Consider the following 19,197-nt stretch of genomic DNA (forward strand, 5'->3'; position numbering starts at 1 on the left):
CTACTTATGACATAATCAATGCTCGTGCCAAATTTCAAGTTTCTATGACGCCGGAAAGTGAGAAAATGACATTCCGCACGTAAAATTTAGACGGTAATTCTTTTGCGCATAGAATTGAATAATCGAGTTGGGACCCATTAGCTTTTCCTACTTATGACATAATCAATGCTCGTGCCAAATTTCCCGTTTCTATGACACCGGAAAGTGAGAAAATTACATTCCGCACGTAAAATTTGGACGCTAATTCTTTTCCGCATAGAATTGAATAATCGAGTTGGGACCCATTCGCTTTTCCTATTTATGACATAATCAATGCTAGTGCCAAATTTCCCGTTTCTATGACACCGGAAAGTGAGAAAATTACATTCCGTACGTAAAATTTGGACGCTAATTTTTTGCGCATAGAATTGAATAATGGAGTTAGGACCCATTAGCTTTTACTATTTATGACATAATCAATGCTCGTGCCAAATTTCCTGTTTCTATGACACTGGAAAGTGAAAAAATTACATTCCGCACGTAAAATTTCGACACCAATTCTTTTGCGCATAGAATTGAATAATGGAATTGGGACCTAATATCTTTTCCTACTTACGACATAATCAATGCTCGTGCCAAATTTCACGTTTCTATGGCACCGGAAAGTGAGAAAATTACATTCCGCACGTAAAATTTGGACGGTAATTCTTTTGCGCATAGAATTGAATAATCGAGTTGGGACCCATTAGCTTTACCTACTTATGGCATAATCAATGCTCGTGCCAAATTTCCCGTTTCTATGACACCGGAAAGTGAAAAAATTACATTCCGCACGTAAAATTTCGACGCCAATTCTTTTGCGCTAGAATTGAATAATCGAGTTGAGACCCATTCGCTTTTCCTATTTATGACATAATCAATGCTCATGCCAAATTTCCCGTTTCTATGACACCGGAAAGTGAGAAAATTACATTCCGCACGTAAAATTTTGATGCCAATTCTTTTGCGCTAGAATTGAATAATGGAGTTGAGACCTATTAACTTTTCCTACTTATGACATAATCAATGCTCGTGCCAAATTTCAAGTTTCTATGACGCCGGAAAGTGAGAAAATGACATTCCGCACGTAAAATTTAGACGGTAATTCTTTTGCGCATAGAATTGAATAATCGAGTTGGGACCCATTAGCTTTTCCTACTTATGACATAATCAATGCTCGTGCCAAATTTCACTTTTCTATGACACCGGAAAGTGAGAAAATTACATTCCGCACGTAAAATTTGGACGCTAATTCTTTTCCGCATAGAATTGAATAATCGAGTTGGGACCCATTCGCTTTTCCTATTTATGACATAATCAATGCTAGTGCCAAATTTCCCGTTTCTATGACACCGGAAAGTGAGAAAATTACATTCCGTACGTAAAATTTGGACGCTAATTTTTTGCGCATAGAATTGAATAATGGAGTTAGGACCCATTAGCTTTTACTATTTATGACATAATCAATGCTCGTGCCAAATTTCCTGTTTCTATGACACTGGAAAGTGAAAAAATTACATTCCGCACGTAAAATTTCGACACCAATTCTTTTGCGCATAGAATTGAATAATGGAATTGGGACCTAATATCTTTTCCTACTTACGACATAATCAATGCTCGTGCCAAATTTCACGTTTCTATGGCACCGGAAAGTGAGAAAATTACATTCCGCACGTAAAATTTGGACGGTAATTCTTTTGCGCATAGAATTGAATAATCGAGTTGGGACCCATTAGCTTTACCTACTTATGGCATAATCAATGCTCGTGCCAAATTTCCCGTTTCTATGACACCGGAAAGTGAAAAAATTACATTCCGCACGTAAAATTTCGACGCCAATTCTTTTGCGCTAGAATTGAATAATCGAGTTGAGACCCATTCGCTATTCCTATTTATGACATAATCAATGCTCGTGCCAAATTTCCCATTTCTATGACACCAGAAAGTGAGAAAATTACATTCTGCACGTAAAATTTGGACGCTAATTCTTTTGCGCATAGAATTGAATAATCGAATTAGGACCCATTAGCTTTTTCTTTTTATGACATAATCAATGCTCCTGCCAAATTTCCCGTTTCTATGACATTGGGAAGTGAGAGATTTAGATTACTGTATGTACGTAAAATTTTGACGCCAATTCTTTTGCGCATAGAATTGAATAATCGAGTTGGGACCCATTAACTTTTCCTATATATGACATAATCAATGCTCGTGCCAAATTTCCCGTTTCTATGACATTGGGAAGTGAGTGATTTAGATTATGTACGTTAAATTTCGACGCCAATTCTTTTGCGCTAGAATTGAATAATCGAGTTGGGACCCAATTTCTTTTCCTATTTTGGAGATAATCTATGCTTGCGCCAAATTTCATGTTTCTACGACATTGGGAAGTTCGAGAACTTTTGGCGAGTCAGTCAGTCAGTCAGTCAGTCAGTCAGTCAGTCAGTGAGTCAGCGAGGGCTTTCAGCTTTATATATATAGACTAGCTGATGTACCCGGCTTCGCCCGAGTTAATTTGGTACTGGTGTTTATCTGGTGTTCACACGGAAAATCTTATGAAGTCGTGGTTACTTTAGAAATACTGAGGAAAAAAAATAAGTTCACCATTTTGCAAAGATCTCTGCGTTACCCAGGAAACACCACGGGGAGGTTACCATGCGACATTTCCTTTATATAAAATGACATCAGGAAGTGAGAGAATTAGATTACATACGTAAAATTTGGACACTAATTCTTTTGCGCTTAGAATTGAATAATGGAGTTGGGACCCATTAGCTTTTCCTATTTATGACATAATCAATGCTCGTGCCAAATTTCCCATTTCTATTACACCGGAAAGTGAAAAAATTACATTCCGCACGTAAAATTTTGACGCCAATTCTTTTGCGCTAGAATTGAATAATCGAGTTGGGACTCATTAGCTTTTCCTATTTATGACATAATCAATACTTGTGCCAAATTTCACGTTTCTATGACACCGGAAAGTGAAAAAATTACATTCCGCACGTAAAATTTTAACGCCAATTCTTTTGCGCATAGAATTGAATAATCGAGTTGGGACCTATGAACTTTTCCTATTTATGACATAATCAATGCTCGTGCCAAATTTCAAGTTTCTATGACATCGGAAAGTGAGAAAATTAGATTCCGTACGTAAAATTTGGACGCTGATTCTTTTGCGCATAGAATTGAATAATGGAGTTGGGACCCATTAGCTTTTCCTATATATGACATAATCAATGCTCGTGCCAAATTTCCCGTTTCTATGACACCGGAAAGTGAAAAAATTACATTCCGCATGTAAAATTTTGACGCCAATTCTTTTGTGCATAGAATTGAATAATGGAGTTGGGACCCATTAGCTTTTCCTATTTATGACATAATCAATGCTCGTGCCAAATTTCACGTTTCTATGACATTGGGAAGTGACAGATTTAGATTACGTACGTAAAATTTCGACGCCAATTCTTTTGCGCTAGAATTGAATAATCGAGTTGGGACCCAATTTCTTTTCCTATTTTGGAGATAATCTATGCTTGTGCCAAAATTCATGTTTCTATGATATCGGGAAGTTGGAGAACTTTTGGCGAGTCAGTCAGTGAGTCAGTCAGTCAGTGAGTCAGTGAGGGCTTTCAGCTTTATATATATAGATAATGAATATTTAAAGCATACCTAACTTTTCAGCCAACTTATGCTTAACTAATAGCTTGTGTGTGTGTGTGTCATCAATCTTGTAGTAGAGTTTCTTTTTTTTTTTTGTATTTTACCACTGTAAATCAAGGCCAAAATGCAGCCCTACTCTAATCCACTGCTTGTTATTATGCTTTTAGCTTCCCTAGAAACTGGAATATTAGGACATTTTTATGTTGTAGGGAAAAGGGCTGTCTTAGGCCGCCTGTCCACGGCGTGACGGAATATCGCTAGCGATATATTGCCGCGAGGGAGGAGGGGGGAGCACTAAAAGGTCTCTGCCGCGATTTTAATCACGTAAGCGAAAAATCGCTATGATTTTCCGCTCATGTGCAGTAGGCTGCGCTTTCCATATTTATCCTATGGAAAGCGCATCATGCAAGCTCCGCGTGCAATTTATCGCGGCAGATCTCAATGACACCTCGCCCATGAACAGCCAGCCTTACACTGCTCTTAGATCTGCAGTCAGTGTGTACACAATCTCTGCTTCTCCTGATGTTAGATTTACGTAACCTGTTGTGTGAACTTATCTTCATGTTGTAGGCAAAGTAGAAAATTATGCTGTTTTGGCCACACCAAACTGTAAAAACATATAACGTCTACAACATAAAAATGAGTGCACATAGAAGGTTAGGTAAATCTAACATGAGGAGAGTCAGAGATTGTGTACACGCTGAATGCAGATCTGAGAGCTGTGTGAGAGCAGGGGAGCTGAGCATGTGAAGACAACCCCTCCCCACAGCTAAGTATATGTCGTAATAGCCTAGTTGCTAAAGAAGCTAAATTCCCAACAATAAGCAGTGGATCGCATAGAGGCTGCATTTTGGCCTTGATTTACAATGGTTAAACAAAAAAAAATGACTTACCAGATTGATGAGACACACACAGACTATTACATGAGCATAAATTGTCTAAAATGTTAGGGATGCTCTAACTGTATAACTATTATATCCTGATGTCATACTCTATTTATAAATCTATAATTAACAGGTTACATACAACTGACTGTTTGCCCACATGATCACTATTGGGTGTCCATTACATCCACTTTTCAGGACCTCCAGGTACATATAAATGTAACCAACATTGGTGCTTTAGCCTGCACTTTGTACAACCTTAGTGCAGTTAATGCGCCTTTAAGTCCTTCATAGTGACGGCTGAGAGCTCTACGCTTTATTCGACCATGAGTTTGTTACGGTTATTTCATTCAAAGCACAGGCTTGACCTTGTCTGGGAAATTCTGTCTGCGCTCACACTGAGTCAGGAATAGCCAAAATTCTAAAATATCTCACTTTCATTTTATTTTCTGAGAAGGAAAGGGGAGCACTATACAGTTAACCCCTTTCTTCACCTCCACATAAATTTACAGTTACTGCTATTTACCATTTAAAGGGGCTGAGCCAAGGGGACAACCCCTGTTCATATATCCTCTTATGAATATTGTAGAAGCGGGGTCACCCACGTGAGACAACCCTGTATGAGACGGTATAAAGTCCTGGTTTTTAAAGGCTATGTACACCTTTTTTATGTGTTTTTGGAAATGAAGACTTTTGTAATTGGTTTTCATTAAAAAAAATTCTGATTGTTTGATTTATATACATGTATTTTTTTCCAAGGCACTGTGGACTGGAGGACTATTATCTTAGCAAATTCTGTTTATCTGACAGCTCCTCCCCTAGACTTCTTCCTTGTTGTGTACTTAAATTCACTGCCTTTCCACTGAGCTGTTACAGAGAACTGTATGACAGTGCTGGGTCATGGTGGAGTAGATCAGGAGGACAGAGAGCAGAGAAAGCTACTATTACATAGGGCTGTAATTCACTGAAGGTGAATTTTCTGCTCTTATCAGCCATGAGGGGGAAAGACCAGCAGCCAACCAGAGGAAGGATGGAGAGATAGCTGTGTAGTATTGAGTGAGCATGGCTATGCTACACAGCTTCTGAAAGAGGGGAGGAGTAGCTAAGCTCGTGCAGGTTCATGAGAGACCAGCTGATCAGTTGTGAATGCCCCAGAGCCTGAAACTTGAATATAGGAGAGTCTGAAAATCAAGTGTGCCGCAGAAGGATGGCTTCCAATTACTTCAATGGAAGCTGTCCTTGCGGGATCCCCAGCAAAATGGAGCATGCTCCGATTTGTTTTCCGGACCTGCAAAAGAAATCCGAATGCTTTAATGCATTTGCGGACGCCCATGCATCCCTATGGGCGGCTTGATTTGTGGAGTCACCCACGCGGATTCCACAAATCAAACTCGCCCGTGGACATTGGGCCTAACAATAAATATTTTGGTAAAAATTGGTATCCAGTTTTCCAAAAACTCAAAACACATCCAGACATTGACAGAATAAACAATAATGCTGGGATGATGAAGCTTTATACCATTCCCTCCCTTAAGATTTTTAACTTAGACAATCCCTTTAAATCTGTTGTTCCGTAAAAATAAAATAATTTACTAATCTTTATACATTCAAGATTTTACTAGTGGCCTCTGCTGGTAAAATACCACTGCCAACATTGTTCAGTGACAGCATAATGATGTATAGTTACTCGAATATAGTTAAATCATCCATTGGCCCTAGTGCTGCTTGAAGCTATATAATGTGTCCACTTGGGTCTCCGGGGTAAATTACATTTTTTATTTAGAATTTTTGCAAGTATGGCAAAAATATAAAAAAATATAACACATCAATTCTCAAAATATAAGCTGATATAAAGCTTTTTTGTTATATTCCCATATGCAATGTAATAGGGTATTGGCTGCGGGTACATCCGCGACCATAGAGCACAATGGGCTCTATGGTCATGGATTCCACTGTAAAATAGAACATGCTGCATCTTATTTTCCCCAAGCGGATTATGCAATACCAATCCTCTAATGTGAGCGGAATTGTGTAACCCAATGTGTTTGATTGAACTGCATATTACCGCGGATCATTCGATCGCAGAATCCGCAATTCAAATCTGGTCATAAGACCACTGGCCTTATACAAGACTGGTGCAAAACTAAAGCTGTTATTTTTGTATACACAAATTGACATACAACATCCAGAATGACATGAAAAGATAGAGCTCTTCAAGTTTGTAATGCATTTTACAGGTTTTTGATGTTGGCGCTCTTGGTGATACGGTAGATGTCAAGTTGATAGTCCAATTCTGCCCCGACACGTCCCAACATATCCTCTGTTATCGATATCACCGCAGTGGAGATGGGTTGTTTTATGTTGTCTAGTGTCACCAATGGCGCCCACATCAAATATCTGTAAGGTGCATTAAAAGCTTGAAGTGTTCTTCTGTATTTTCATGTCATTCTGGCTGTTGTACAGTCATGAGGAAAATTAAGTACACTTTCTTTGAATTTAACGGTTTTACCTATCAGGTCAAAATATAAGAAAATCTGTTCCTTAGAACAGTGTTCCCCAACTCCAGTCCTCAGGGACCGCCAACAGGTCATGTTTTCAGGATTCCCTCAGTGTTGCACAGGTGATGTAATTATCATCAGTGCCTCAGACATTGCCACAGGTGTTCTTACCATAGGATATCCTGAAAACATGACATGTTGGTGGTCCCTGAGGACTGGAGTTGGGGACCCTTGCCTTAGAAGGTCTTAAAATTTGGTAAATACAACCTTAGATGAACAACAACACACATTGCATCATTTTCTTCATGGCTTTATCACTTTTTAACATTGCTCTGGAGGAAATTTAGCTTACTCTTCTTTACAACATTGCTTCAGTTCATTGAGGGCATTTGTTTATGCACAGCTTTCCGAAGGTCCTGCCACAGCATTTCAATTGGGTTGAGGTCTGGACTTCGACTGGGCCATTGCAACAGCTTGTTTCTTTTCTTTTACAGCCATTCTGTTGTAGATTTGCTGGTGTGCATCATTGTCCTGTTGCATGACCCAGTTTTGGCCAAGCTTTACCTTTTGGGTAGATGGCCTCATATTTGACTCTAGAATACTTTGGTATACAGAGGAGTTCATGGTCAACTCAATAACTGCAAGTTGCCCAGGTCCTGTGGCTGCAAAACAAGCCCAAATCATCACACTCTATCACCGTGCTTGACAGTTTGTATAAGGGGTTTGTACTATTATGCTGTGTTTGGTGTACATCTAAACAACATAGTTTCAGAAGTCTTGTGGTATCTTCAGGTGCAACTTTGAAAACTTTAGCTGTGTTGCCATGTTCTTTTTAGTAAGAAGAGGCCTTCTCTTGGCAACCTTACCAAAAACGCCATACTCGTTCAGTCTTTTTCTAATTGTGCTGTCATGAGATGTAGCTCTCGGGTTTTTGCAATTTCTCTGAGCATTGCACAGTCTGACCTTGCTGGGATGTCCACTTCTGGGAAGATTATCAACTGTCTTGAATATTTTCCAAGACAGTTGTGAATAATCTTTTTTACTGTAGAATGATGGACTCCAAATTGTTTGGAAATGGCCTTATAACCCTTTCTGGATTGATGGTTAAAAACAATTGCTTTTCTAACACCATTGCTTATGTCTTTCATGCTTGGCATCAGAGGCGTAACTTGAAGCTCCTGGGCCCCAATACCAAACCTGTAACAGGGCCCCCAACTATAATACTTTATTCTTAGTACTGGGCTTTCTATATGGAGAAGAGAGGTCTTATGGACCCCTAAGGCTCCTGGGCCAAGGAGCAACCGCATCCCCTGCATCCTCTATAGTTACGCCAGTGCTTGGCATTGTGTTAAAACACACCTGAATGCTCCAGACCAGCAAACTGCCCACACTTCTGCTTTTATAGAGGTGGTCACACTTACTGATGATCAATTAATCAAGGGCATTTTATCAGCACACCTGTCTACTACTTGCATAAAAATTTAAGAGCCTGAATAGCAAAGGTGTACTTAATTTTTCACACACTGCTTCTGCATTTTGGCCTAATCTTTGTTAAATAAATAATAACATAATATAATTTGTCATGTATTGTTCATCAGGCACAAAACTATATAGAATAAATAACAAACAAGCGATACACGAAGCCTGATAAAATAGGCTCTTTATAGTAAACTTCCAAGTTATATATAAAAAATGTACAGAGGGCAGGAAAGTGTTAAGCATTACAAACCAAGGTATACTCACTGCTCCAATCCTCACTGCTCCAACTCACTGATGCTCACCACCAACCTGTCTTCACATGACTGCAGTGGTGATGTTCCCTTTACACATGAGACCACTGCAGCCAATCACTGACCTTAAAACTGTGTATGACTTAAGACTGCTGAGGCCAGTGATTGGCTGTAGCAGTTATATGTGTACCGAATGTCATCATTGTAGTAAGAGTAAACAAGATTGGCAGTGTGGATGGGAGGAGCAGTGCTGGAGTGGAGTAGCAAATATAACTTTTGGCTCTTTTACACAGGGCCACAGTCAGTTAAAGGGGTTGTCCCGTGCCGAAACGTTTTTTTTTTTTTGCATAGGCCCCCCCCCCCCGTTCAGCGCCAGACAAACCCAAGAGATGTGTTGAAATTTAAAAAAAATGTTTTACTTACCCGAATCCCCTCTCTGCAACTTCTTCCTTCTTTTCCTCCAAGATGGCCGCCGGGATCTTCACCCACGATGCACCGCGGGTCTTCTCCCATGGTGCACCGTGGGCTCTGTGCGGTCCATTGCCGATTTCAGCCTCCTGATTGGCTGGAATCGGCACACATGACGGGGCGGAGCTACGCGATGATGCGTAGAAGGGGCGGAGCCAGAACGCCGCCCGTGCCCGGACCGACCAGAAGGGAGAAGACCCTTCTGCGCAAGCGCATCTAATTGGGCGATTAGACGCTGAAATTAGACGGCACCATGGAGACGGGGACGCCAGCGCAGGGAAGGTGAGTATATAACTTCTGTATGGCACATATTTCATGCACGATGTATATTACAAACTGCATTAATATGGCCATACAGAAGTGTTTAACTTAACTTGTCATCGCGGGACAACCCCTTTAAATAAGTGCATGAGTGCGGATGTCACCGCTGAGGTAGTTGGCGCTTGTGCAGAGCGTTTAGACTTACAGACTTCGCCACTGGATCGCTGGTTTCTCGCTCAGCACTTCGCCTTCTATGTGAAGCGGGGAGCGTTTACAGGGAATGAGAAAACAGTGATAGTTTTTATGCCAACTGAAAGTCAACGATTACGACTTGCGAACGAACAGTGAGCGTTTTTGTTTTTTTTTTTTGCATCTACACTGCATGATTATCGCTCAAATTCTTTGGTTGAACCCTTTGCTTTTAACCCTTTCCTGCTTTCCCCTTATTGTAAATAATGTGGAAACCCCCTTTTGAGTGTTGCATTTATGGTTGCAGTGGGGGACTTCATGGCATTTACTCCTCCATCGTAATACAGCTCAATAATTAAAATTTAACAATGGCTCGTATTCTAAAAAAAAAATAAAAGACCTTCTGCATTGTTTACGGCTGGCTTAATTTCAGCATTGACTGTGCCAGATATGTTTCCTGGAGACATTTCTTTGTGTATTGTTAGTGGTGGCGCAGGTTACTCAAAGTGATTTGTTTATTTTTTTCCAGACAGATCTACTGCATAGACAATGCCCACGGACAGCTGGTTCGAGACCTCGACTTCAATCCCAACAAACAGTACTATTTGGCCAGTTGTGGAGATGATTGCCGAGTGAAGTTCTGGGATACCAGGAATGTTAATGAGCCAGTGAAAACACTAGAGGAACATTCTCATTGGTACGACTTGCGGGGCTTCTGTTTCACAGTGTTTATTTCTGTTGTATGCAAAGCAAGCTGTTCCATTTACATCATGCCGCTTGGATATAGGCACAGATGGCAGCACAGCAAACCCAACACGTATGTGTTTAAGCAAACAATAGACTAAACACACAACTAGATGGATGAGCAGAAAGCACTGCAGAGCGTGGACATGTCTCTTCTACTTATATGTTACATACTACATAGCAATAATAGGAATTCAGGATTAGTTTTTTTTACTGTAATGTACAATATAAGAGGCACTGCTGATTTTGTACATGTGATGATTGTTGTATCTTCATAATGACCAGGGCTTTTACATTGGTTGTCCACAAACATTTATTGATTCCAGTGAGCTCCTAGATTTAGGAGTGTCCATTGGTGGAACATGACTGATATAACCCTTCACCTGGCCTTGATGAGCATTGAACATGGAGGTATTTATTAATGGTAGCTTTAAGGCCTAAATACCGCGTTTCCCCAGAAATAAGACCTGCCCCAATAATAAGCCCTACCCTGATTTTTGGGGGTAGTGGCTCAAAAATCCTACCACAAACATAAGCCCTAGCTATGCTACATGAAGAAAATAAAGCAATACTCACCTACCAGGCACCATCTGGGTCCCTTCCACTGGCCTCCAGCGCTCCAGGCATCTTCTGTGCCGTCCATAGCGCCAACAGAGCATCGTTTTTTATTAACGGGGTTTGTAAACCCCACTTCCAGCAAGCGATTCCTCTGATTACTTCCCAAGCACTGTGGCTAAGCCAATCAGATCCTTTGCTCGATGAGCCAATCACAGCGTCACATTGAATGGCTGTGATTGGTTCATAAAGCGCCGGCTCTTTTTGTCTGAGCTGCGGCACTTAAAAACTAATCAGCGCAATTGCTTGCTGGAGGCGGGGTTTTCAAACTCCATTACCAGCAAACGGTGCCCTGTCTGCGCTGAGGACTGCACGGAAACCTGTCAGAGTGCTGGAGACCAGCGCGAGGGACCCAGATGGCGCCTGCTAGGTGAGTATAAAACACTCCACAAAAATAAGTCACCTCTTTTGGGGCAAAAATAATATAAGACAGGGTCTTATTTTGCGGTAAGCATAGCAGTTCAAGACCTATACTAGTTACCTCCATTAATCTTTGGCTGTATGCTGCAGCAACTCTATAATATACAATGGGTACCTGCTTTGCAGACATTGGTGCCACTCTTACCTAGTCATGTGCTACTGCCCCCATTCAATTTTCAATCTTCTACTGACGTCATGTTCATTGGATTCCTGAGCTTCCTTCCAGTCCCATCTGTCTGCGGTGATTTCGACAGTAATCTAGCAGCAGGGACCGTACCGGATGTTGCTTAGTAGAGCATAAGTAAAAAGGAGGGCCTGATACATCCATGACCAGACATCACACATGAGAATAGAGCAAAGTGCAAAGAAGAGCATGTACTGAAGATGGCTTGGAAGCTGCCGAGGCTGGAGCTCACTCATGTAAACAGACCAGGTGCGCGACAATAGATTCAGCAGAGGACCAAGATGCAAATTCTGTGTATAATAAAGTGGATATTGTATAGGTGTCCAAATCTGCTGATTTCGATGATGTGTGTAGCAACCACCCAACTGTCTTTTGAAGACACAAATCAGGAGAAGAAAGGATTGGGCATGTTGGATTTCAAGCATGCCCGATGCTTTGTTCCTTCGAGAGATGAGCCTCTCACCATTAAAATAAGCATGGGCGAGTGTGCGTGTTCATGAAGTACTGAGATATCTAATGTGTATGGCCACCGTACGGTTTTTATATCTGAGATTTCTGTATTTCAGGAATGACTTTCTTCCACATTTAGCATTTCTCATGAGAATTTTGCAAAAGGGGTAGTTTCTGGGGGAACTGCACATCTTGTCTAAAAACCATTTTTGACTGGAATTTATGGGGATTTTTGCCTTAGGTACATTCCGTGTCTCTAGGGGGTACCCCTAAAGTCCACATGCTGTGCTTTTAATATGCTGCAGAGTTTATGATAGTAGCTTTGGGGATACTTCTGATGTGTAATATTCTTAAGTTGGGTGGACCTAGTTTTGAAAAGTTGAGAAACATTATTGAATTAAAGACCATTAGCAAGAAGTTCAAATTGAGAATTTTTTTTTTAAAGAAAGGTATAACTTTTCACCTTTTGAAAATCTGCTAGCTTCATGTACTGTCAGAAGAAAGTAAAGATAAAGCTTGTGTCTCAAGTAGTGGAAAGCAATGGGTGAGGTAGCAAATGGAGCAAATTGGTCTCTCCTTCCATATTCTTTTTTTCTTCGAGCAGGACTGTGTACTAAAGTTGGGAGTGGCCGGAGGGGGTATGCAAAAAAATGGGGAAGGTAGGAATCATTTTATATGTAGCCAAGAACTTTATTGTAATCATTTAAAGCTAATATGCTTCCTGTCCGCGAAGTTCTGGTGATCCTAGAGAAAGGATCCCTAAGTACTAAAGCCATTATTATCTTTTTTTCTTTTGTAAACTGGAATAGTGTCATGAAGTGGGTTCTACAGGTCATCCTCAAATATTACTAGGTACAATTTATCAGATGCAGAATATAGATTTCTAATAAATGTTGAGTGGCCTTATAATTTATGGACGTAGCATACAGATGCAGGAAAGGTTAACTTGAAACTAAACACATTAGGATAACTTTCTGTTCCACGGTTACCCTTTCAATTGCTTTACAATGGGTTTTGTTGTGTTAAGATAACAATTGCTATTTAATGGCTTAAGATAAGATAACTTGCTGCAGAAAATGATCGCATCCAATTTAAGCATTGATACATCTGTAAACTAAGCTCACATGTGTTGGATTTGCCTTGGATAATTTCACAGCAAATCTTCAGAAACAATTTGCACCAAATCAGGCTAATTCTGGTGTAAGTTTTTTTGTTTGTTTGTTGATTATCCACAACAGATTTTAACAACTAATCTGGAAAAAACAAAAACCGCAATTGGGTCCCCCGCACGGATGATCCGCAGTTCAATATGCCCATAGACTATCATTGGGCATCCGCAGGTATTTAATATTGCCGCAGGAAAGCAGGAGATTTAAAAAGAAGAGGAAGGGCACGGCGCATGGGCGCGGCACGCCGCCCAGTGTGCTGAGCACATTCCCTGTACAGAAGAGAGAATATCTGTCCGCGTCCGGACAGGCGAGTAAATGTATTTTTTTGCCACATGTCTGCGGGCACGGCCGATATCTGCTGCGGGATTCCACACTCAGAATCTGTACGCGCCCGTGGACCTGAGGCCTCCATACTTCCTGCTCCAGTGATAATGTACGTGTCGACACCTGTGATCCCTGAAACTTTTCATTAGCTGCAGTGGTCATGTGTCGGATTAACAATTCATTGCAAGGGGCTGGTAAACCAAACCATCTTGGGAACCAGGGAAAATTTACCATGTGAAAAGCAAAAGACTGACCGTTTCTGTAGCATGCGAATGAGATTTGTTAAAATCTTATAAATTTTGCAACTAGTAGAGATGAGCGAGCACCCAAATGCTCGAGTCCGCGTTATTCGAGTCGAGCTTTTCGTAAAATTCGAGAGCTCTACTCGAGTAACGAACCCCATTGACTACCATAGGAGACTCGAGCATTTTTGTATGTGGGACGCCGGGTCCCGAGCTTTTTTTTTTCTTTCTAGGTCTCTCCCTCTCTCCCCTGCCTGCCAGACAAAAAAATTGCCATTGACACGCGCTGCAGCGGGGAGGGGCCAAAACAGGCACGTCACCGTGAAAAGGAGCCAAAAACTGGGGCGGGGTCGAACACGGCTTGATGCTTGTTCGAGTAACGAGCACCATCAAATATGCTAATACTCGAACGAGCATCAAGCTCGGCAGAGTAAGTTCACTCAACTCTAGCAACTACTATAGTCTGTTGTGCATTTTCCATCGGCACATCTGGATGGAAAACCGTAGCACTTCCAATCCTCATGAACTTAACCTCCAGTTCGGTTCTTGTTGCATTCCAATCTCACTTTAAACATGATAAATAGCGAATGTCAACGGTAAAAGTAAAGGTACCACAATTAACAACAAAAAACCTCCCTGTTTTAAATGTCATACCAAATCTGATGATTGTATTCGAACATTTTAAGTATTTCCAGAACACATTTAATAATAATATTTGAAATAAGGTGAGGATTAGGCGCTCCCTTCGGTAGACGTTAGCAGATGATGTGCCTGTCTTGAAGGTCAAAATGGACGACTCCCCAGAGCCCTGTATAGCCGGGGGTTTCTATGGAAACCTCACACAGTTCAGTGTAAGAAAAATATTTTTAACACATGTCATACTATGGATTGTTTCAATCATTATTTTGACCATGTATGCTGGCTACAAACAGATATGTAAGGGATTTGTCTCTCTTCAAGATAAGAAAAATTGGTTCTTTTAAAATTTTTCTTATTTATTATATTTTTCAGACTATAAGGTGCACTTTTTAGCAAGAAAATATCTTGCTAAACAGTCTCTGTGAATTTTAGTCTCGAGCTAGGGCAGCAATCGGGCAGAGGTAAGTGCAGAGCCAAGTCAATGAGGGGAGCATGAGGTGTATCTCTAATGCCGGGCCTTCGCTTGGAATGGCAGCCAACGAGCATTTGTTCCTCAATGGATTACTCTTTTAGGGAATGACTAAAGTATTTAAGAATGTATAGCATGGGAAGAAGGGGAAGTAGACTATAGGAATCCATTCCTTTCTTGTAGGATAGAACTATACAGAGACCTTTGGCTTAGACAGACATTGCTTGGCCAGAAACCACCATGTAGGCTTGCGGCCTCACGTTAAAATGAATGGGGTCACAGTGCACATGTTGTCATGTAGTCATGACTATGGTTCATAGATCATAAGAAATCCAACCTCTTTGGATTTTTCACTTCTTGCGACCCACTGTCATTGACCTCATTAACGTCGCAAGGCTGCACTTCAATTTTTGGTCTTGCAAACTTTTTAGCAGTCAAAAGTCACCATATTGCCCTAGCGTTATTCATGGCAAATTGAAATATAAGGTTTGACTCACACCAAAGTTAATGACCATGCTCAATGTCATTGAGCATGGGGTTGGACCAGATGACCCTGGAGGTCCCTTCCAACTCTACCATTCTATGACATTGACCCCTCCACTTTCCTTAATCCAATAAGTAGATTAAAACTGGCATAAAATTTCCTTTTTTTTCTTGTCATCCAGCATGACTGGAGAATACCCCTTGACCTCTGTAGGGACATGTTCTTTCTTATTTCAATGGAAGTCAATGAAATGGTCATATACAGCTAAACTCATTGTGGTGTGATATCATTTACAAACTTTGTAGGCTCGTGTGGTCACGATACTGTGGATATATCATATTGGTTGCCGTTGCAACTTTGTAAATGACAAGTTCGTTAGCGTAAAATAGAGTAAACTTTGGTTTTTTTGCAATTTCAGGGTTTGGAGCGTCAGGTACAACCATTCCCATGATCAGCTGGTGTTGACAGGGAGCAGCGACAGTCGTGTAATCTTGTCAAACATGGTCTCCATTTCCTCTGAGCCATTCGGACACCTTGTTGATGACGAGGACTTAAGCGATCAAGAAGACAATCAGCATGATGAGAAGTAAGTTAGGACAATAAAGTTATCATATCCTTGTGTTGTGTAACTTAGACTGTCGGGTAATTTTGTGACTGGTAGGATTCTAAAGTAGAAGTTCCAATAGGATGTTTTAACCCCTTAGTAACAGGCCTATTTTGTACCTTAAGGACCTAGCGATTTTCATTGTCGCATTGCAAGACACTTAACTTATTGACCTAGTTGTGGGCTTGTTTTTCGTGGGAAGAGTTGTATTTTTTAATGGCACCACTTTGGGGTACTTATAATGTGTTGTATAACCTCCATTACATTTTTTTGGGAGGGGAGATGATAACCCACACACCCACCCCTCTCCCCGAGAAATTGCACCATCGTTTTTTGGGTTTTGTTTTTACAGAGCTCACCATTCAATAAAAATAACATAATTTTCTTATCTGAATCAGCACTATTACTGCAATACCACGTTTATATAGATTTTTTTTTTTTTTTTTTACTACTTTAGCATAATTAAAACACATTTTTGAAGGAAAAGCACTTGAATCTGCATGACCGCATTCTAGGATGCATAGCATTTTTATTTTTCAAGCAACAGAGCTGTGTGAGGTCTTGTTTTTTGCAAGAAGAGTTGTAGTTTTATTGGTACCATTTTGTTGTTTTAACGTTTGGATCTCTTTGTATTGCATTTTTTGGGAGGTGAATGTTAGAAAAACAGCAATTCTGGCATTCATTTTAAAATTATTTTTTACAGTGTCCGTCATGTGAGATGAATATCAAAATATTTTCATTTTCTGGGTAGTTACAAATGCGGTAACATTTATTTTGCGTTGCTTTTTAAAATTATTTTTGGGTATTTTGTTCATTTAAAAAGGTTTTTTTGCGGGGGGGCGTGGCCAAGCAGCCGACCTGACCGGCCGCATGTAAGAGGGGCTCCTGCCTAAACTGACCACCACTCATCCTTGAATAATCCTGAGGACTCCCAACCCCGACAGAACATCACCGGAGGAGAGGGGGAAGAGACTGGACCCAGAGGCACTTACCCCTGGCGAGCGGGGGGCAGCGAAACCGGAGCTAGCGGCGAGCCTGTGGAGCGGGGAGCGCCGCCGGTGCGGAGCGTGTGTCACCAGCCGACCGGCGGGCTCTGGACCAGGAGCTGCACACAGCGGAGGGTGAGGAGCGGAGTGCCTGAACCACCGGCGGGACTGCGAAGCGCTGTGACACCTACCCGATACCGCAGTCTGAAGATCCTGAGGGTGAGCGCGGGAAGTTGCGGCCGCCATCTTGCGGGGAGGATCCTGGATCGGTGAGCGACTCCTCGAGCCTGTCGCCCCCCCTGCCGATACAGAGAGGAGAAAAGATCGAGCGCTGGGTGAGGTGTCTGTGGCGCCGGCAGCCATAGCGACGCCGGCGGCGGACTCTCAGCGCCGCGGCTGATACGGCCGCCATCCTGAGGACGGGGCAGACGGGCCTAACAGCGGAAGGCCGCATAGGGAGGCCGCATAACGGAAGGCGAGGGGCGGGGGTGACCGGAGGCGCCGCGGGGCACTGAGGCATTTATAAAGTGTCCCCCGGCAGCAGGGATCCGGAGGGAGACCACGAGGTGCCGCAGCTACCGCCACCATCTTGTGGGGCAGACTCAGTCAGCAATAACCCGGGCCCGACGAACCTCTACTGACATAAAGAGGGGAGCGGGCGCCGGGCGAAACAGCCGGAGTGCCGGCAAATACAACAGCACAAACAGCTCTACACTACCGCGGCTGACAAAGCCAGTACCTGGTGGACTGGGCAGGCGAGCCTGGCGGCGAGGGGCCAGGAGAAAAGACCACACAGAGGCCCCCTATCTGAAGGAGACAAGCAACGCCAGCAGCAATAACCAGTTAAGTGTGCCAGGGGGGAAGGGGGAGAAAAGGAGCAGCAGTTATTATACCTTATATAAACAAGCCCCTAGAGAGTGGGACCCCCCCCATAATACCCAGAGAAAAGACCAAAGAAACAACCCCAGAGCACCCCCAAACCAAGGGCGTAAGGCCTGCAAGAGACCACTATTGCTGATAACAGAGGGTGAATCCAGCACTATAAAATACAGGCCGCTACATACCTCTGACAAAGCAACATGGGGCCTACCAGGCAGAACGCTACAGCTGACAAATTAAAGGCATTTGCTAGAAACGAAAATCGCAAAGATGCAAGCTCCGACTCCGCGCAGCCGGCCCCGGGGAGCTCACCTCCTCCGACAAAGAACACTAACCCAAACCCAACAGAAGGGACAGTCCAAACCCTACAACAACTGTCCGACCAGCTGCTGACAGCAATCCAGACATCCACGACTACTCTCACCAGTAAAATTGATGAAGTTAAGATGGATGTCAGTCTCCTCAGGCAAGACCTTCAAAACTTAAGAGAAAGAGTCACAGCTACGGAAGATAGAATATCTACGCTGGACGACACTGTGCCCCCAATGTCAGCCGCAATAAGAGATCTTACGCAGAAGGCCGACTATTGGAGACAGAAAGCGGACGACCTCGAAAATCGTTCACGACGCAATAATTTGCGCATAGTCGGCTTGCCAGAAAGAACTGAAGGACAGAGACCGGAAGAGTTCTTAGAGAAATGGCTCCGCGAACTTCTCCCTAACGCAGAACTATCACAAGTCTTTGTCATCGAACGGGCGCACCGCGTGCCAATGAAGCCACCCATACCCGGTGCCCCGCCCAGACCGCTACTGGCAAAGCTACTCAACTCCCGTGACAGGGATAACATCCTGCAAGCTGCCAGAAAGGGAGGACCCCTACGCCATGATAATGCCACAATCTCCATCTTTCCGGACTTCTCGGCGGACCTCCAGAAGCAAAGGGCCTCGTTCTTCAATATTAAAAGGCAACTCAGAGATCTGCAGCTTCCGTATTCTATGATGTATCCAGCGCGACTGCGAGTGATTGACGGAGACCGCACCCGATTCTTCTCTTCACCATCCGAGGCAGAAGAATGGTTGATCACCAGACGACGGCCAGAGAGACTGTAATGTATATCAAACCCTAACCATTATTTTTGCCCTCCTCTAGATGACGGGACTTTCATACCACATACAAAGGGCCCAACAGGGCCGCCTAATTGTGCTGCGGGCTGTTGGCCTGGGGAGGGGGGAGGCACCCCCTCCCCCCGGAGTGCCCCTGGCAATGGCTGCCCCATG

General features: G+C 42.6%; 1 protein-coding gene across 1 annotated transcript in view; it reads left to right on the forward strand.

The window, feature by feature from the left end:
- Positions 1–19,197, forward strand: part of EIPR1 (EARP complex and GARP complex interacting protein 1) — a 202,779-nt gene that overhangs the window by 170,175 nt on the left and 13,407 nt on the right. Inside the window, exons 7-8 of the mRNA XM_066597732.1 lie at positions 10,241–10,408; positions 15,870–16,037. Coding sequence (XP_066453829.1) covers positions 10,241–10,408; positions 15,870–16,037 — 336 coding nt within the window. The remainder of the gene's footprint in view (positions 1–10,240; positions 10,409–15,869; positions 16,038–19,197) is intronic.

The sequence above is a fragment of the Eleutherodactylus coqui genome, chromosome 1 (assembly GCF_035609145.1).
Source record: "Eleutherodactylus coqui strain aEleCoq1 chromosome 1, aEleCoq1.hap1, whole genome shotgun sequence".
NCBI classification, from domain to species: Eukaryota; Metazoa; Chordata; class Amphibia; order Anura; family Eleutherodactylidae; genus Eleutherodactylus; species Eleutherodactylus coqui.